Source organism: Chelon labrosus (genome assembly GCF_963514085.1).
Source record: "Chelon labrosus genome assembly, chromosome: 21".
NCBI lineage: Eukaryota > Metazoa > Chordata > Actinopteri > Mugiliformes > Mugilidae > Chelon > Chelon labrosus.
The window spans coordinates 12,801,606-12,818,593 of record NC_140354.1 but is presented as its reverse complement, the minus strand read 5'-3'; the positions used below and the strand labels follow the sequence as shown (position 1 = coordinate 12,818,593).

The following is a 16,988-nucleotide window of genomic DNA, read 5'->3' as shown; positions in this document are numbered from 1 at the left end:
CATAGATCAAGGTGGTTTAAGTATTTATTTATTTTTTTAGTTTAGCAAATCAAAATTTTGTGTAAAATTTATTCCTGAATCAGCTTAGCCTCCAAAATCCAGATTTGACAAAGAAAGTAAGGATTAAACAAACTATCTGCAGCTCTGTGAGTATTTGAGAAATATCCTGACTCACGGTAACTTTGGGATGGTAACTATGTTTTATTAACATCCACTTTTCCTGAGCATTTTTCTGAATTTCTGCATATAGTGTATACAGTTGTATATCAGGATCTGTTTCCTGATTCTGATATACAACTGTGCAAAATGCGATATACTGGGATAAGACATTATATTTATTGCTGTAAAGTCAAAGAAGAGATTGCAGCGTTTTATTAGAAAAAACAGTTATTACAAGACTGATAACAGTCACATTTTTGTACAGAACATAAAACCATTGCATCCTCGTCGTGGAACAACATATTAAAAACTGCCTTACACACCTAAATCCAATTTAAAGGTAAAAAAAACTATAGCATTTTTGCATACCATGTAGGAACTCATATCCAAAGTGAAAACTTATTTAAAACGACAGAGAGCCATAATCATAGCCAACCATGTACAGAAGTGATTCCCAATTAAACTTAATCAAGGGTCTTAAAATTAAGTTAATTTCATAAAAGGCAAATTCAGTTAAACTAGGTGTACAAATGTATAAATTCACATTTTTGGTCAGACTTAAATAATCAATCTTGGTTCCAGTAGAGACTCCCACCTTTCTGTCACCTGTAGAAGGAAAGTGAATATATTACTTAAATTATTATTATTCCGGGCAGCTGGGATAGGCACCAGCAGACCCCCGTGACCCTTAACAGGACTAAACGGGTATAGAAGGTGAATGAATGAATGAATTATTATTCCATCAAGAACGACACGAGATCCGTATGGATACGGAACAATCCCATAAAATAAAATGGCACCCAAATAACAACAATTACAACTTTCTGCATATGCAGCTGTTTTTGTCAATCCCCGCCCTTGTGTAGTTTGGGCGAGGGATGGAAAAGACAGAATTACTGGGACCCAGACACAACACAACCTATGATATTATAAGGCACGGGATGAGCTTGAACTGTTCAATTTACTTGAAAGGTTGCTAAACACTTCCTTTTTTTAAAAAAAGCAAATTAAAAATTGAATGACATTTATATGAAATCACTGGTAGTAGTGTCATTTGTGTACTTATTGCCCCTTTTTTTATTAAAAATAATCAAAACTTCCTTTGCCTTTCTTGGTTATTTAGGGTGACTATCCTCCACTGTATTAATATAAAAATGTTCTTCTGGGAAGACAAGTGTGCACTACTTGCTCATCAACATACCAACGACAAAGTTAGCAACTAGCCGATGAACACAGCAAAGCATGTCACTACTAAATATCCCAGTATTTCACTCAGGAGTTGGCGGAGACCAACTAGAGTTTAACAGAGTTAAAATTCATCAGTTGGACATAAACTTGACTCCACGCAAATGCCATTCTTGTTGAATCTCTGCTTAATGTGTAAACTGTCTGCTTACACGTTCACCAGAACATTTTTGCCCCCTGGTGGACAAAATTTTAAAAATGCACCTTTAATCTCAGAGAAATGAGACCAGTCCTTATCTTTGGCAGGGAATCAGATGGAACCTCCATTTGGGACACTACAGATTATCCAGTTATAAGAATTGTTGTATTAAGGGGTCATCAATAAAATAACAGCTTCACACTAAGGCTTACCCAAGATCCTCTGGACACAGTGTACTCCACGCTCTCTGAGCCGTCTGCGTTCTGATAGACTAAGTCAAACTTGCCCGGTTCTACAGGAGCTGGGAGAGAAGCAGCAATTTGGGAATAACCACAAATGTATGTTAAGTAAGTCAATTTTGTTTAAACATAAGCTTTGTCTCGACATAAGCTCAGAAAGTTTCCAGTTCTTTCAAACAGGTCATTATCACTGAAAACTATCCTAAAACAGAACATCTAGTTTTACACTGAATAAAGAAAAACAATCATTTACATCTGGACATATTAAATATGAACTAGGAATTTAAATTCTTACCTTGACAGGCATTAAGAAGTTCAATCTCAATCTGTTTGGTGGTTGGGTCAAAGCTCACCATCTTTCCCTCCTACAACATATAAAACCATGTTTGGTACGAATAATTAATGAATTGCTCAGACTTAATTCATCCAGCAGCAGGAAAATGTAAACATTTTATGCATTTTAAATATCTTATCTCACCTTATATTCAGATACCTCTGGGGTGTAGTTCTCAGTTAGCTCCAGCAACTGAACACAAAAGAATAAAGTTAGAGAAACAAAGCTTACAATTTGACAAAGAGTAGTTTCTAAAGGATGTGGTACCAAAAATGTAAAGGTCTGATTCTGCGAGCATATAATTTTGTATATAGTGTATTCTGGGACTATAGCGTGAGCTCACCTTGAACGCAATCTTCTGCCCCACCTGTGGAGGGGCGGCTAACAGGGGCATGGAGCTGTAGTCCTGTTTTGGAGCACTTTCAGTTTTATTCTGCGTACAGAGAAACACACACAAAGCATGATTATATTGATGTCATGTCATACAGAGCATCTCATAATGGACAGGTAATATAATGGCACAAAAGATTTAGTCGCACAGCTTTATGGATAATTTATGTAGCCGATAGCTTGCTAGCCTTGTCCAGAAAAGAAATTATCCAGTGAGGGAGTAGCAATCATAACAAGACACATTAAAGCTTTGGATTTCTCTGATGTTCAAAGGTCATTTTTTGAAATGCATTGCTAGAACTAGTAGTAGCACTAGTGCAATTACCAGGTGGGGGGTTAGGAAGGACAGGGCTTTAAAAATGGTCAATGAAATCAACCTTAAACATACAGTTAGGAATAGAAATCAAGTATTGTCCCTTTAACTACAAAGCAGTGTATATTAAGTCATATAAATTTGTCGTCACATGTGTAAATGGTGAAGACAGAAGCAGACAAACCTGGAGGACCACTGACAAGTTGGTTGCCGAATCCGCGTGGTAAGACGACTCCCTGGCTCCATTATAGCAGGGCTCAAAGCTGCCACCGTTCCCTCTGATGTTCCCTCTACCTGCACCCCTACCCCTGCCCCTCTCTGCAGGACCACCACCACCACCACCACCACCACCACCACCCCACCTGGCGTTTCCTCTTCCGCGGCCGCGCCAAGGGAACTGACCTCCCAGGGCAGGCTGCGGCAGCGGCCGTTTGATAACTAGCTGGATCTCCTCTTCGCTGTCTGAGTCGCGGGACTCGACCCCCTTGTCACGAGGAGGTGGGACGGTGCTAGCAGCCTGTTTTTGAGCACAGTTTGTGGACTGCAGGACTGAAGGAGATTTGGGAGCGTTGAGTGTTACTGGTTTGTTTTTCGGATGGATTTTAAAACTGGTGGCCTCATCAGAGGAGGAGTCTGAAGATGATGACGATGAAGGAGGAGGCTGTGATTTTTTCTGAGCTGGTTTCAAATTTGAGGGGGCCTTAGGAGCAGTAGGGATGGAGGCGGGTTTTTTGGATGCAGGTTTTTTGGGAGCTTTATCTTCCTCACTACTGCTGCTACTACTGGAATCCGAAGAGGAGGCTTTCTGTGCTTTTGCTTGTGTCACTTGGGGCTTCTTGCTGCTTTTAACTGCCTGGTTGACAGTGGCCGGTGTTTTTTTGGGAGAGGGAGCTGGATCTGGAGCGGCAGCAGGGCAGTTTTTCTCCGCATCCTTCTTCTTCCTTTTCTTCTTCTTCTTCTCCTCTGCGTGCTTTACTTGAGACTTCTTACTTCTGTCGTCACTCTGCACCGGCTTGGCAACCTCCGTCGTGCTCTCTTCAATTTTTTTCTTCTTCTTTTTCTTCCGTTCCACGCTCACTTCGTGTTCGCCCGTCCCGTCCTCCTCTGGGACTCTCTGTCTTTTCCTGCAGTTTTCTGTTGCTGTATCCGGACCGCCGTCGTGTCCATTCACCTGAGCGACAGAATCAACCTTCACCCTGAGAAAAAGAAACACGATTCAGTATGAGTCGAGCCAGAAAGTAGTGTCCACTTTTAAATCCCCTGCACGGCAATGAACCCTGCACGACATTTCTTTTATCTCTGTTACCAGATTCAAATTCTTATAAGAATGCCAAGTTAGATTACACCTGAAATTAAGGTTGTCCACTTGAGATCATGTCACCCTGGATTATGTTAATACCGGGACTGAACAGGCCCATGTTTGCAGATCTTATGAGAACCAGATCCTGAAATGTTTTCAGTGATACATTCAGTGATATGTTCACAGCACATGGTCAATCTGGGCTTCACTGGATTTGCTTTGAAAGCGTCTATAGAGATAATGTTTCGTTTTGAAAATCAGATGACACCGTCCTGACTTTTACTTGTTCCTAACTAACAGAGCATGCGCACCTGATTCTGTCGTTGTCCCGCACCACATAGATGCTCTCCGTGTGCGGCAGGTAGTAGTCCTCTAGGAACAGGCTGAGGATGCTCCTGCGGCCGAACTCAAACTTCTCCCTGATGATGCTCTCCAGGTCCGCCACCACGCGACACGTGTTCAGGTCCACGAGCAGCCAGCACATGCGGCAGTCGACGACAGCCGGCGGCGGGTAGTCAAAGTACAAACGCACACGGATGAAGCTGGAGCTGTGCGCAGCCATGACGGCTACCAAAACGCAAAACACACTGCTCGAGTTTCCCCCGGCAGGAAAATACTTCCGCTTGAGGTTTTCAAAATAAGAGTGTCGCTATTTATAGAGGCCTGGGAGTTTGAGGGCGAGTAGTGGTGGTTGTTTCTAGCTCTAGTGATGGGAGGTTCGGCTCTTTTGGCTCGGCTCCCTTAAAAGACTCGCTCTCACGGCTCCCTAATGGCTATACATTTAGTATCAATGGGAGTGGGACCCTTCTATTTTAGTCTAATTTAGCAATTTTTAATGTTTTGTGTTGCACTGAATTCACAAAACCCTTGTTTTAATGCATTTTATTTCGGCTCTTTGCTACAAAGAACTGCCTCTTAGAGCTGGCTCGTTCGCGAATGACACATCAGTATCTAGCACTGCACTTTTGTGACGGCTTCTGTCTAATGTTTCAAAGAGGCAATCCATCCCTTTTCTTATCATAAAGGTGGTTAAAACCATAGACATAGACGCCTCATTGAGCGGGTTGGCCCGTTGTTGCGATACGTCAACGTCGCCGCCATATAGGAGGCAGCTCCGTCCTGCGAACCAATACGAGTCAGTGGAGTGAACTGTATTAAGCATCTTCTACAAAGTGCTGTAAGTTAATGCCTCTCATTTACACATTCACACACGAACATATATATTCAGGGAACCGATAGGAACCAAAAACAACGTCTGTAACATTAACTACTCAGAATGTTGCAGACGTTGTTTTTGGATCCTGTCGGTTTCCTGAATATATACGTTCGTGTGTGAATGTGTAAATGCCTATAGTACTTTGTAGAAGACGCTTAGTAAAGTTCATTTCATTAATTCGTATTGGTGGGACAGAGCTGCCTCCTCCAATATGGCTGCGGCGTTGGCGTACGGTCCAGTGCTCAATGAGGCGTCTATGTATGTCTATGGTTAAAACATCCTGAAGGTCAATTTTGAGGTTCAGCGTGAGTGGTTTCAGCCGTGGCCATCTTGGCAGGGCCTGACTCTGCCTCATTTACAACCAACGCTGCGTTCACGCTACAAGTGGCAAAAGCGACAACTTGGTTAGTGTGGCAAGCTACGTTATTATCACGTTGCTGTGAAAGTGTTACTCAAGCACTTGTGAGACAAACGTATATAATTGGTTCACACGTCATGCTGAGAGTGGAGCATTGACAAAAGTGTCAGTCATCAGAATGAGAAAAGAGTTGAAGTGACTGGAGCTGTGCCTGAGGTTTCACCAAAGCAAACATCTACCTATTTGTCACCTGTGTCTCAAACGGTCTAACCACGGTCTAAATTAGGCATCACTTTAAACAACTGAGCTATTTAGCAGCTATATAAAAGCAACTACTTTATTATTAATGAAAACTAAATGAACAACTCCCAGTCATTTCATTCAGTACATCATGTACAATTCAAATTAGGAGCAGCAAATGCAGAATAAACAGCAGTGGTATTGGGGATGATAATGCGCAGTAAATGCATCACATAACTCTCAATTCGAAAAACATATTTCCATGTTGCTGTATATTAAATATTAATTTCCAACAGTTCCATTTATAACAGAGTACATTCATTAGTATGTGGTCAAAATCCATTTTCTAAGCTTTTATTTTGTATGAACAATTTTCTACGGAAGTCTTGGATACACGCGGTTTGGGGTTGTAAGTGCCCCTTAATTTACAACACTGCCCCCTGTTGGCACGGAGGTAGGTGTTTATTTCTATGGGTAGATGTCACATTACAGCGAAGACGGAACATGTGTCCCATCAATAGGAAGGAATCTTATAATTAAACCATTAAACATTAATAGAAAACGATTTCTCACAACTAAAAACTCACTTATAGGTTTATTAATTCTGCTTCTCATCTATTATCCATGCGTTATTTACTTTATTCCTGCAAAAAAAAAAAAAAAAAAGGTAGTCAGCTGATCCCGGGTGTGGTCATGTGATTTCTTCTCTGAACCTATATACAGTCAATGGTCTGAGCCCAGAGCAAAGTTAGCTGCAGCGCTTCAACAATGGGACGTTTTCAAACAGCCTCCGGTTTGTTGTTTCTACTCGCCACCATCTTCAACAAAGGTATGATTTAGAATAAATATCAAGTTAGGATATTATACCTTAAATGTAATCTTTATCTAGTGTTCCCGTTACCTCATGTTTTGACGCAGTGACCGCAAATCGAAAGTAACTTTGGTCATGCTGATCATGATGCGTTCGCTGCTCTGGTGATTTGATAATTATTGTGACTCTGCAACTTAACGCCGACTGAAACTGATTTCTGCGCAGGGCTCTCCACTCCCCTGGCGGGCAAAGAAGCCTGGGACTATGTGGAAGTGAGAGACGGGGCCCATATGTTTTGGTGGCTTTACTATGCTGACAGTCAGTCCGCCCAGTATCAGGATCTGCCTCTGGTCATGTGGCTGCAGGTAGGATCCAGTCACTGTTAATGACACGGAGAATCAATCAGTGTGTCGCTGTCTTTTTGCATCCTGTACTGACACCCTTCAAGATGTCATGTTTTTCTTTCAACCTTTGATTGAGAACAAGTCAAGCTTTATAAACTGAGGGCATGGGGTATGGGAAATGCCCATGTTTTAGCCTTAATCTGTCACTAGTCATCTGGTTTTATTCTCCACTTCAGTTAACCACTCATCCAAACAGCTTCCCCAGTCCTAAATGACCCGTGGAGTTTAGGTTTTTATCTGAAACTTCTGGTTGGACGTTGCATTTCGTTGCCTTGAACACGTTGCAATGACGATGAAGTCTGAATCTAATATAAATATAATATGGGTGGTGCGCACCTGAAACTCACATGACAAGAGTGTTTTAATGACCCACTGGTCACCTGAGTTGGACACAGGTGAGCGACCTCGAGGATCCAAAGGATTTTTCTTTTGAGAAGGGCACCGTTCATATATTAGCCGGAGAAGACGGTAAGCTGCAAAAAAATCAGTAGACAGAGATAGATAGATAGGTTTTATTTGTCACATGCACAGTTATACATAGTACAATGCACAGTGAAATGTATTGTTGTACCTGCACCCAGTAGTAAAAAAAATATATAAGTACTACAGTAAACAGTAGTTGCAGTCAATTACATCTTAGTGTTTCTCCTCAAGAAGCAGTTTCACTTCCATTCACATGCTGAGTCTGGAAAATCTATGGCCTCTAGTGGGTTGTTGGACAGCCATTAGCCCTGGAAAAAGAAGACGGCACCAACATTAAGTTGAACAACTTCCTCTAATTGCAAGATAGTATTGGGTTGTCATGTGAAGTTGAAGCATGCACCACTCAAAGACGTTACAGTAGAAAAACCTAAACTCAGCGGCAGTCATTTAGAACTGAGGAGGCCATCTCTTGGACCTTTAGTCCGTCTAAATCTTTAGTTCATCTAAAAAAAAATTCAAAGTCAGCACATTTGGAAATGCCTGGGTGTTGCTTTTGTTTTTCCCTCAACCCTAACCCCATGACCGAATGAGTAACAACAGTGTTGCTTCTATTCGTAACTGCAGCAGGGGAACTGACCAACCTCCTGATAAAAGTTTAAAGATTAAACCATTCATCTAGAGTAAACACCAACTACAATTATTATGTAATATCTTTTGCGTGCTCAGCTTTCCCAATAAGTCATTTAGCAGCCTTGCATAATAATCTCTGAAAATACTGCTCGATAAATGCATGTACAGTAATAAAGATCACATTTGTTGTTATTTAAATAATATTTGAACTTTACAAAGAGGTTCATCCGTGTGCCTTTAGGGTGGACCAGGAGGCTCTGGAAGTGGGTTTGGCAACTTTGAGGAGATCGGACCCTTGGACAGGGATCTTAATCCCAGAAAGACAAGCTGGGTAAGATGGTTTTGAAGAAGGTGGCAGTATTAAACAAGTAGCGGTAAAATAAAGGACGGCACTCTGATTTCTGTATATATGTGTGTGTGTTTATGAATTAAATTTTTTAGGTCCAGGCTGCAAGTGTGTTGTTTGTAGACAACCCCGTGGGGACCGGCTTCAGCTACACCGACAGGCCAGACGCGTACGCTACCGACGTGGCCACTGTGGCCTCAGACATGCTCGTGCTGCTTAAACACTTCTTTTCACAGAGGGCTGAGTTCCAGGTATACCAGTACAAAAAAATAATATGTGCCAACAGTTTTATTAAAGTGTCCTGTACAGCACGTGCTTTAATGATAAATTCAGACTGATCGTTTGATTCTTTGCAGAGTATCCCCTTCTACATCTTCTCTGAGTCCTATGGAGGGAAGATGGCAGCTGCTATTTCACTGGAGCTCAACAAGGTGAGCTGACCGCTTTTGGAGTCTCGGAGCAAACGTTTGTTTTTAGAATTGCATTCATGTCCACGTGAGCTTGCAGACACCGGAAAGTCCCAATGTGAAAAACCTGTCATACAGTGGAATAAGGAAGTGATTTATATGTGACTGAAAGAACAGTCATACAGCTAGCAAAGGCTTTTTTTTTTTCCTCTAGAGAATTGGCAGTAATACATTGGAACATTTTAAAGTTTGGACTGAACAGAAAAGGGACGTTTGGCAATTAATCTAAAGTGTGATGTTTCAATCAATGTGTTTGCTGTTTTCTTTTCTCAGGCCATTACCCAAGGAAGTGTGAAATGCAATTTTCGTGGTGTGGCACTTGGGGACTCATGGATTTCCCCACTAGGTTGGTATCATCCAGTTTTAAAATCCGTAGTCCAACGTTTGTTCATGTTCCTTAACATAAACGGCCGAACTGTAATGCTGAACATCTGGTTTATGGAGCACAGACTTTCCCTTAGAGCATGATCTAGTCGGTATATAACTTCTGATCCATCCACAGACTCTGTCATGACATGGGGACCTTACCTCTACACTACTGTAAGTAACATAAAACCTACACAAGACAAATGTCCCCTGTTGTTAGTTTGGAGTTAAACTTCCATTTTATTTTTTATTTTATTTTTTTTTGCAGTCGCTGCTGGATGATTACGGCCTGGCAGATGTCAACAAAGCAGCGGAGGCGGTGAAGCAAGCCGTGGAGCAGCAGCAGTTCAGTAAAGCCACTGAGCTGTGGTCTGTGACTGAGCAGGTGGTGGAGCAGGTTGGTGCAACACGATATCCCAAGAACAACTGTGGTTAAAATTTCTGGAAAGTGTTCACAAAACGCACCCCCCATAAGTCGAACACAGAATTTCCGGAGGGGTTTGAGGGACTTTCTTTAAACATGGTGCAAATATCCAGTTGCATTAATTGGTTACAGTTTGGTGTTCAAAGGTCGCTAGTCTTTACTCAACATGCTAAGTGTTAATTATGATGGCATTCCTCATAAATATCTAATAAAATTCAATAATGATGCTATGACATTTTGTATGTAAAGGCCAAATGTTGGCTTCACTTTGACGTCATAATTTCACAGTATGAATCGATTCAAAGTCTGGACAGACAAGGATGTAGACCGCAGCTTGACTGGTCGGTGGAGGAATAATGCTAATGCTACTTAAGCTAACGTTGATGAAAGGCTGCATTTTTCCACTCTGATTTTTCACATTAAAAACTCTCCAGTGGCAATGTATAATCAGGAAGTGTTGTTTTTTATTTATTTATTTGACTTTCTTGATGCTAAAGGAATAGTTTTGGGGAAATATTAAAGCTTTCTAGACAAACGGGAAACTACACCTAGAGGTTAGCTTAGCTGAGCATGAAGTCTGGACTGTATATTTTACTTTTTTTTCTACAAAGGATATCCTGTGGTAATTATTGATGTTTAGAGCGGTTGGGGGGGTGGGTTTTGACACCTTTGGACTCAGCCAGGCCAGAAGTTTTCCCAATTTTCAGTAATTATGCTAGGCTAAGTCGACTGGCTGCTAGCATACAGAGTTTCTCGCCTCTGTTTATGTCAAATGTAAACACCCTAGCTTAAAAGTATGACTTCTGCTATGGTCTGTCGGTACAAATCAGTTGTATTATTTTTGTTTTTCCTATTAGAACACCAATGGAGTCAACTTCTACAACATCCTCACCCAGGAGCCTGACGAGGAGCGCCGCTCTTCTGCAAGGGATGACTACCTCTGTAAGGCACCGTGAGGGAATAATAACGCCCAGTTTAACAAATTTAAGCATCTGGGTTTTGGGAGATGAAATTAATTTATATCTAAATGTTAGATTTCAACACGCAGACTTTTTTTTTTTTTTTTTTTTTCCCCCCCCCCACCAGCACAGCTGATGTACCGCCACATTCATCCACTCCACAGACAGTCGTTGAGTGAGCTGATGAACGGAGCAATAAGGAAGAAACTGGGCAACATCCCCTCGAATGTCACCTGGGGAGGTACCGTATCTTGAAACTAGACCGTCCTTGTTTTAATTTCACACGCTATACACGTTGAAATTGTAACCTCCCTCCACTTCATACATAATGTCTCTTCTGTCTTTGCTTTGTGTTCAGGCCAGGCAGAAGATGTATTCAGCTACATGGCCGGAGACTTTATGAAGCCAGTGGTGGACATAGTCGACCAGTTGTTGACTGCTGGAGTCAATGTCACAGTCTACAACGGACAGCTCGATCTCATCGTGGACACGATGGGTAATTTGTTCAGCAGCATGCTACCTTCTAGGCCAATGATCGATATATGACTGATGATGAAACACAAGACCCGTTTTGTACACCTAATCCTTCCTGGGCCAAGACTGAAGTCCTCTGAAACATGCATCGCTGCTTCATCTCACAGGTCAGGAGCTGTGGGTGAAGCGGCTGAAATGGGAGGGGATTCCAAGTTTTAACAAGCTGAGGTGGACCCCCATTGATGACCCTGCCTCTGCGGGGGTTACTGGTGCTTTCTATAAGACTTACAAGAACTTTGCCTTCTACTGGATCCTCAAAGCAGGTCACATGGTAAGACACTAGTTGGCATAATACTAAAGAATTGGATAATGACGTTGGAGGTAGAATAACACAAGTTCTAAAAACTGTAGAATGTATGTTTGAATATAGAAATGTAATTGTATTGTTCCTGTTGTCTCAGATTCCCTCAGACCAGGGACCGATGGCCTTGCAGATGCTCAAGATGATCACGCAGTAGGACTGATCCACCCACACTGATGCCAGCTGGAATGGCTCTGACAATCATGACTTTTTTTTTTTAATTTGCTGTTAAACCAAACTTCAGAATCACAGTTCACTTTTGATTGCAGCACGTTGTGTCAATTTCTGCCATAAACCCAATAAAATACATGTTTCTTTTTTACTAAATGCTGCGTAGACCTGTTCTCTGGTACAATAGCAAGCCATTGAAATAAGCCATTTGTTTCATTTGCATAGGCTACTTGAGAAATACAGAAAACAGTCTTTTAGTCTTGAAATGGTATGCATGGTCTGAACCATATAATGTATAGTTATGGACAACGTCTTGCCACTTCCTTGCACTGGCCAAACTGGCGCTATTTTCCCGGGTATATGGGCAGCGCCATCTTGCGGTTTTGGAATCAGAGTCTGCACAACACGTTCACCAGACTCACTCGCATTTCATTTAATTAACACTGCGCTCTGCTCTACCTCCACCAGTTACAAAGAAACATTAGATTATACACTTAGTTATTTGACGCTATAGAAACTGGATGTTACATAATGGCGACTACCAGTTGCCATGCCAACCACTCCGTAAAGCAGTCCTGTGAGACCGTGAGAGTTTTAAAAATAATTTTCAAAAATAATCTACCTAAAACGAAACCTATCCAAGTAATTGGCACTTTGAACATGCATCAGCATTATATTAACTACCTATAATGACTGAAACCATTATTGGAAAAATTTGACACGTATTTTAATGTTATAATTTGGCCCAAGTCCCATCCACTAACATGGAGGGGGTGGAGCTTATGACCTATACTGCAGCCAGTCACCAGGTGGAGCTCTACTCGTTTTGGCTTCACTTTTGAGGAGCAGTTCCTCCGTCCATCTTTATACAGAATATGTAATGCACTTTTATGTTACAATTCATTATACACAAAGATTTTCTACTGCCCTATTAGTCTTTATTTTGATCATCTGACTCGTATTAATCTCCATATTTGTTAATTTGACTGGAGGTTGAAAATACTAACCACTGCATGTTCTAGATATCTAGATAGGTCGAGCAATGTTTGGACACTTTTTATTTTAGCTGTTTACTGAAATGTATTGAAGCCGAAGCTATGCAAAACAGCAGAATCACAGCTTTAATTTGTAATAAAAACATTTTATTTCTCTTATCCTGCAGAGCTGCATGTTTCTCATCTGTGGTCCTGGCCACTGCTCTTTCTTAATAGTTGGTTATTGATTAAAACTGCCACTACTGCTCAACCACCTGATTAACTGTTAGGCCAAATATTAATATGTTTAAGACCATGATTGATGGAGAAAAAAAAAAAAGGTCAACCCCATAGATTCAGATTCAAACTAAGATGAATGTATCTGTTTTAACCACAGGAACATTGTTAACTGTGTTAAGTTCCTTTTAATTATGCAGGTTAGTTTTTATATTGCCTCCTTTTAGATGTTAATTACCTATTTATCCAAAAAGCATTTAAAAAAGGCTACTGGACTTTTTTGAGACGACAAGTCCAGTTGCCTTTTTATAAACGCTTTTTGGAAATACTATGACCCTTTGTATTATTTTATATAAATTATTTTAGACAGTTCTATGTTCTCAGAGACATATAAATGTTTAGCAACATGATTTTTTTTCTGAAATGTATGTCAGTTCGAAAATAAAGTATTACTTTTACGCACCCGTGGACAATTTAGTCACCATCAGTCTTTGTGTAATAAATTTAGTTTTTTAGTTTGCCTGAAATAAAAATAACTACAATGAGTTGTTGAAGACAAACAGGTTTAGTGTTATGTTTAAGAAAACAATGGTTTGAATTCAGACATTAGGGTCTCATTATGTTCAAACACAGACACGTAAGACGAGCAATAACACTGTGGGGAAGGTATTGCACTTCCGTAGTACTCTTCATGAATCTATAGCAAGGTATTATCACCCATGAGTGAGTCACATGTTCATCTTTGATTACTGATTTCGATGAATGAACAAAACTATACCATGAAATAATAATAATAATCTTCACAAATGCACGAAAGTGACTTCGGGTTTGTTTTTTCTTAAACTCAGATTCTATCACGCTACTTTAAATATTCAGAATAATTAATATTCTATACCTCAGAACTTAGTTATAGAAGAGATGTGTAAACATTAGTGTATGTTGTTATTTTTTTTTATGCTGTTAATGAAACCATTCACTCACTCATTCATTCACTCATTCATTCATTGTCCGTAGATGGCTAGAGCAGACTCCTGTTGATGTCTGTAGCTTCTTCCAGCAAGCAATGGACAATGGATGTTTTTGCCCAATACCGTAAGGACATGCTGCCAGTACATCACAGGGTTAACACAGAGAGACGCCAGGCCACTCTGGACAGGGCTCTTCACCATCACAGGACAAACACAGAGGGACAAACAACCATTCACACTCACATTCACACACAAAAAGGGGGAAGGGATGGGGAAGTGGAGGAGGAGGGGGTTATAGGCTACTTATGGCAGAAGTCAGGCTGAGGCTGGGTCTTTCAAGTACTTTAAATTTTGAGGAATCTCTTCTTCAGAGATTTCTTCTTCACTTTTTTCGGCACCTCCTCAACCTGCTCTTCTAGGTGTTGCAGTCTGTCCATCAGCTCTTCTCTGGAGTTCTCACCCTCCTCCACCGTCTTCTTCATGGCCTCGGTCATGGATTGTAGGCGGTGCTGGAGGTCGGCCTTTTCCTGGTCCCACTGTCTTTCGTTTTCCAGGTCCTCCTGCATCTTGATGGCTGCAGCTGTCATAGTTGATCTGGTCACTATGTTCTCAGAAACGTAGCGGAGCTTTTCCTCTTCCCACTGACGTTGTTGCTCGTCCATCTGAGTCTGCATGAGAGTCAGAGCAGCTTTAGCTTTAGCGGTCTCCTCTGCTTGTTGCTGAAGACAGGCCTCTGCTTCCATCAGCTCTTTTCTGGAGTTTTCACCCTCCTCCACAGTCTTCTTCATGGCCTCAGTCATGGATTGTAGGCGGTGCTGGAGGTCGGCCTTTTCCTGTTCCCACTGTTTTCTTCCGTTTTCCAGGTCCTCCTGCATCTTGATATCTGCAGCTGTCATAGTTGATCTGGTCACTATGTTCTCAGAAACGTAGCGGAGCTTTTCCTCTTCCCACTGATGTTGTTGCTCGTCCATCTGAGTCTGCATGAGAGTCAGAGCAGCTTTAGCTTTAGCGGTCTCCTCTGCTTGTTGCTGAAGACAGGCCTCTGCTTCCTTCCTTTTGTTTTCTTCAGCTTGGAGAGCTTCTTCTAGCTGTTTACTGTGCAGGGAAACATTTTCATGCATCTTCTCCTTCTTGTTGCACTCCTGATGAAGAACAGCCATCTCTTCTTTTGCCTCTTTTCCTTGGGTTGTGAGCTGTTCTCTCAATTGCTCTAACTCTTTTCTTAGAGCAGCATTTTCTTGCTCCAGTGAAGAGATCTTGTCTGTCACTTCGCCCAGAACTCTGTGAAACTCCAGCTCCGAGATCTGAAGTAGAGCGTCGTTCTCGATCCTAGCACTGGTGGGTTCAGGCTGAGCTGCAGGCTGCGGTTTCTCAGCTGTGTTTCCAAGCAGCATTTGGAGAATAGGATGTACTTTAGCTGCTGCAGGCTGCTGTATGGGCTCTGTAATAGCCTGCAGTTTTTGCAGGGTATAAGTCGTAGGAGGCAGTTTGGGATTGGCAGGTATTACTAGAGCTGCAGTTTGAGGCCTGCTGGACAACAGCACTCTAGGTGTCAACTCCGTCAGTTTCGGCAGTGCTGAAGGTTGCACTTTGATCCTTATGGTCGTCTGTGCAGAGTTTGGTGCAGCTGGTACATTGAGAGCAGCGACAGGAATTTCTGGAGCTGCCCCAAGTGCACGGGTACCTGTGGCAGGCACTTTTAGAGCTGCACATTGGAGCATGGCAATAGGCTCCACTTTAAGTGTGGTCTCAGTCCATTTTCTTGGTGTGGACTGTCATAATGTAGGTGTCCATTCTATCATGTCTATCCTATATGGCCCTATCGAAGGCATCATGGCAGCCCATGCAGGGGTATCTTCAGCATGCTCTTCAGAAGTTAGTGGAGGTCCTTTGGGACCTACTGCAGGAATCTCTGGAGATGCACTACGTACAGCAGTAGCTGCAGCAGGCATTTCTGGAGATGAGGCACGCACTTCTGGAGATGCAGCAGCCATATCTGGAGATACGGCAGGCACCTCTGAAGATGCGGCAGGCACCTCTGAAGATGCGGCAGGCACTTCTGGAGAAGTGGCAGCCACTCCCGGAGATGCGGCAGCCACTCCTGGAGATGCGGCAGCCACTCCTGGAGATGCGGCAGGCATGTCTGGAGATGCGGCAGGCATGTCTGGAGATGCGGCAGGCACTTCTGGAGAAGTGGCAGCCACTTCTGAAGAAGTGGCAGCCACTCCTGGAGATGCAGCAGCCACTCCTGGAGATGCAGCAGCCACTCCTGGAGATGCGGCAGGCATGTCTGGAGATGCGGCAGGCACTTCTGAAGAAGTGGCAGCCATATTTGGAGATACGGCAGCCACTCCTGGACAGCCGGCAGGCATGTCTGGAGATGCGGAAGGCACATCTGGAGATAGGTAAGGCATATCTGGAGACACGGCAGGCACTTCTGGAGATGCGGCAGGCATTTCTGGAAATGCGGCAGGCACTTCTGGAGATACGGCAGGCACTTCTGGAAGCTGACTCACGTACTGTGGGAGCTGCGACAGGAATCCCTGGAGCTGCATCAGGTACTGTGAGAGCTGTGGCTGGCACTTCAGTTGCTGCGGCTGGTATCTCGGCAGGTGTGTGGGACAGATTAGGCAATGTGGCAAGCAATGCAGGTTTGGTTGCCTGTGTGTTTGTCGCAATCGAACCAAAGTTGATTTTCACAGTTGCCATCTTGTCCTGTTTTCTGATTCCCCTTTTCCGGTCAGCGGCCTTGGTGTTCTTGTGCGCCTCCTGTGCGGGGGGTTGAGTCTGCTCTGTCTGCTAGTTCGGTTAATTGGCGATTCTAAATTGGCCGTAGGTGTGAATGTGAGTGTGAATGGTTGTCTGTCTCTCTGTGTTAGCCCTGCGATGGACTGGCGACCTGTCCAGGGTGTACCCTGCCTCTCGCCCGATGACAGCTGAGATAGAAAACCCCACGACCCTTCACAGGAACAAGCGGTTACAAAAGATGAATGAATGAATAAAATGTAAAAATAAATAAATTATGTTATAAATTGTTTAT

General features: G+C 42.6%; 2 protein-coding genes across 2 annotated transcripts; one reads left to right on the top strand and one right to left on the bottom strand.

Moving 5' to 3' along the window:
• Positions 1 to 350: 350 nt before the first annotated feature.
• coil (coilin p80) lies at positions 351 to 4,681 on the bottom strand (the record flags this gene model as incomplete). Its single annotated transcript, XM_084571189.1, has 7 exons — positions 351 to 765; positions 1,756 to 1,844; positions 2,078 to 2,147; positions 2,261 to 2,308; positions 2,460 to 2,549; positions 3,004 to 4,015; positions 4,431 to 4,681. 7 exons carry the CDS (start codon positions 4,679 to 4,681, stop codon positions 718 to 720), a joined length of 1,608 nt encoding a protein of 535 aa, XP_084427315.1. The 3' UTR covers positions 351 to 717.
• Positions 4,682 to 6,631: 1,950 nt separating this feature from the next.
• Positions 6,632 to 12,083, top strand: scpep1 (serine carboxypeptidase 1). Its single transcript, XM_084571506.1, has 13 exons — positions 6,632 to 6,762; positions 6,970 to 7,109; positions 8,443 to 8,532; positions 8,643 to 8,798; positions 8,904 to 8,978; positions 9,288 to 9,360; positions 9,517 to 9,554; positions 9,649 to 9,777; positions 10,662 to 10,746; positions 10,891 to 11,004; positions 11,122 to 11,259; positions 11,405 to 11,568; positions 11,699 to 12,083. Exons 1-13 carry the CDS (start codon positions 6,702 to 6,704, stop codon positions 11,753 to 11,755), a joined length of 1,320 nt encoding a protein of 439 aa, XP_084427632.1. The 5' UTR covers positions 6,632 to 6,701; the 3' UTR covers positions 11,756 to 12,083.
• Positions 12,084 to 16,988: the final 4,905 nt, after the last annotated feature.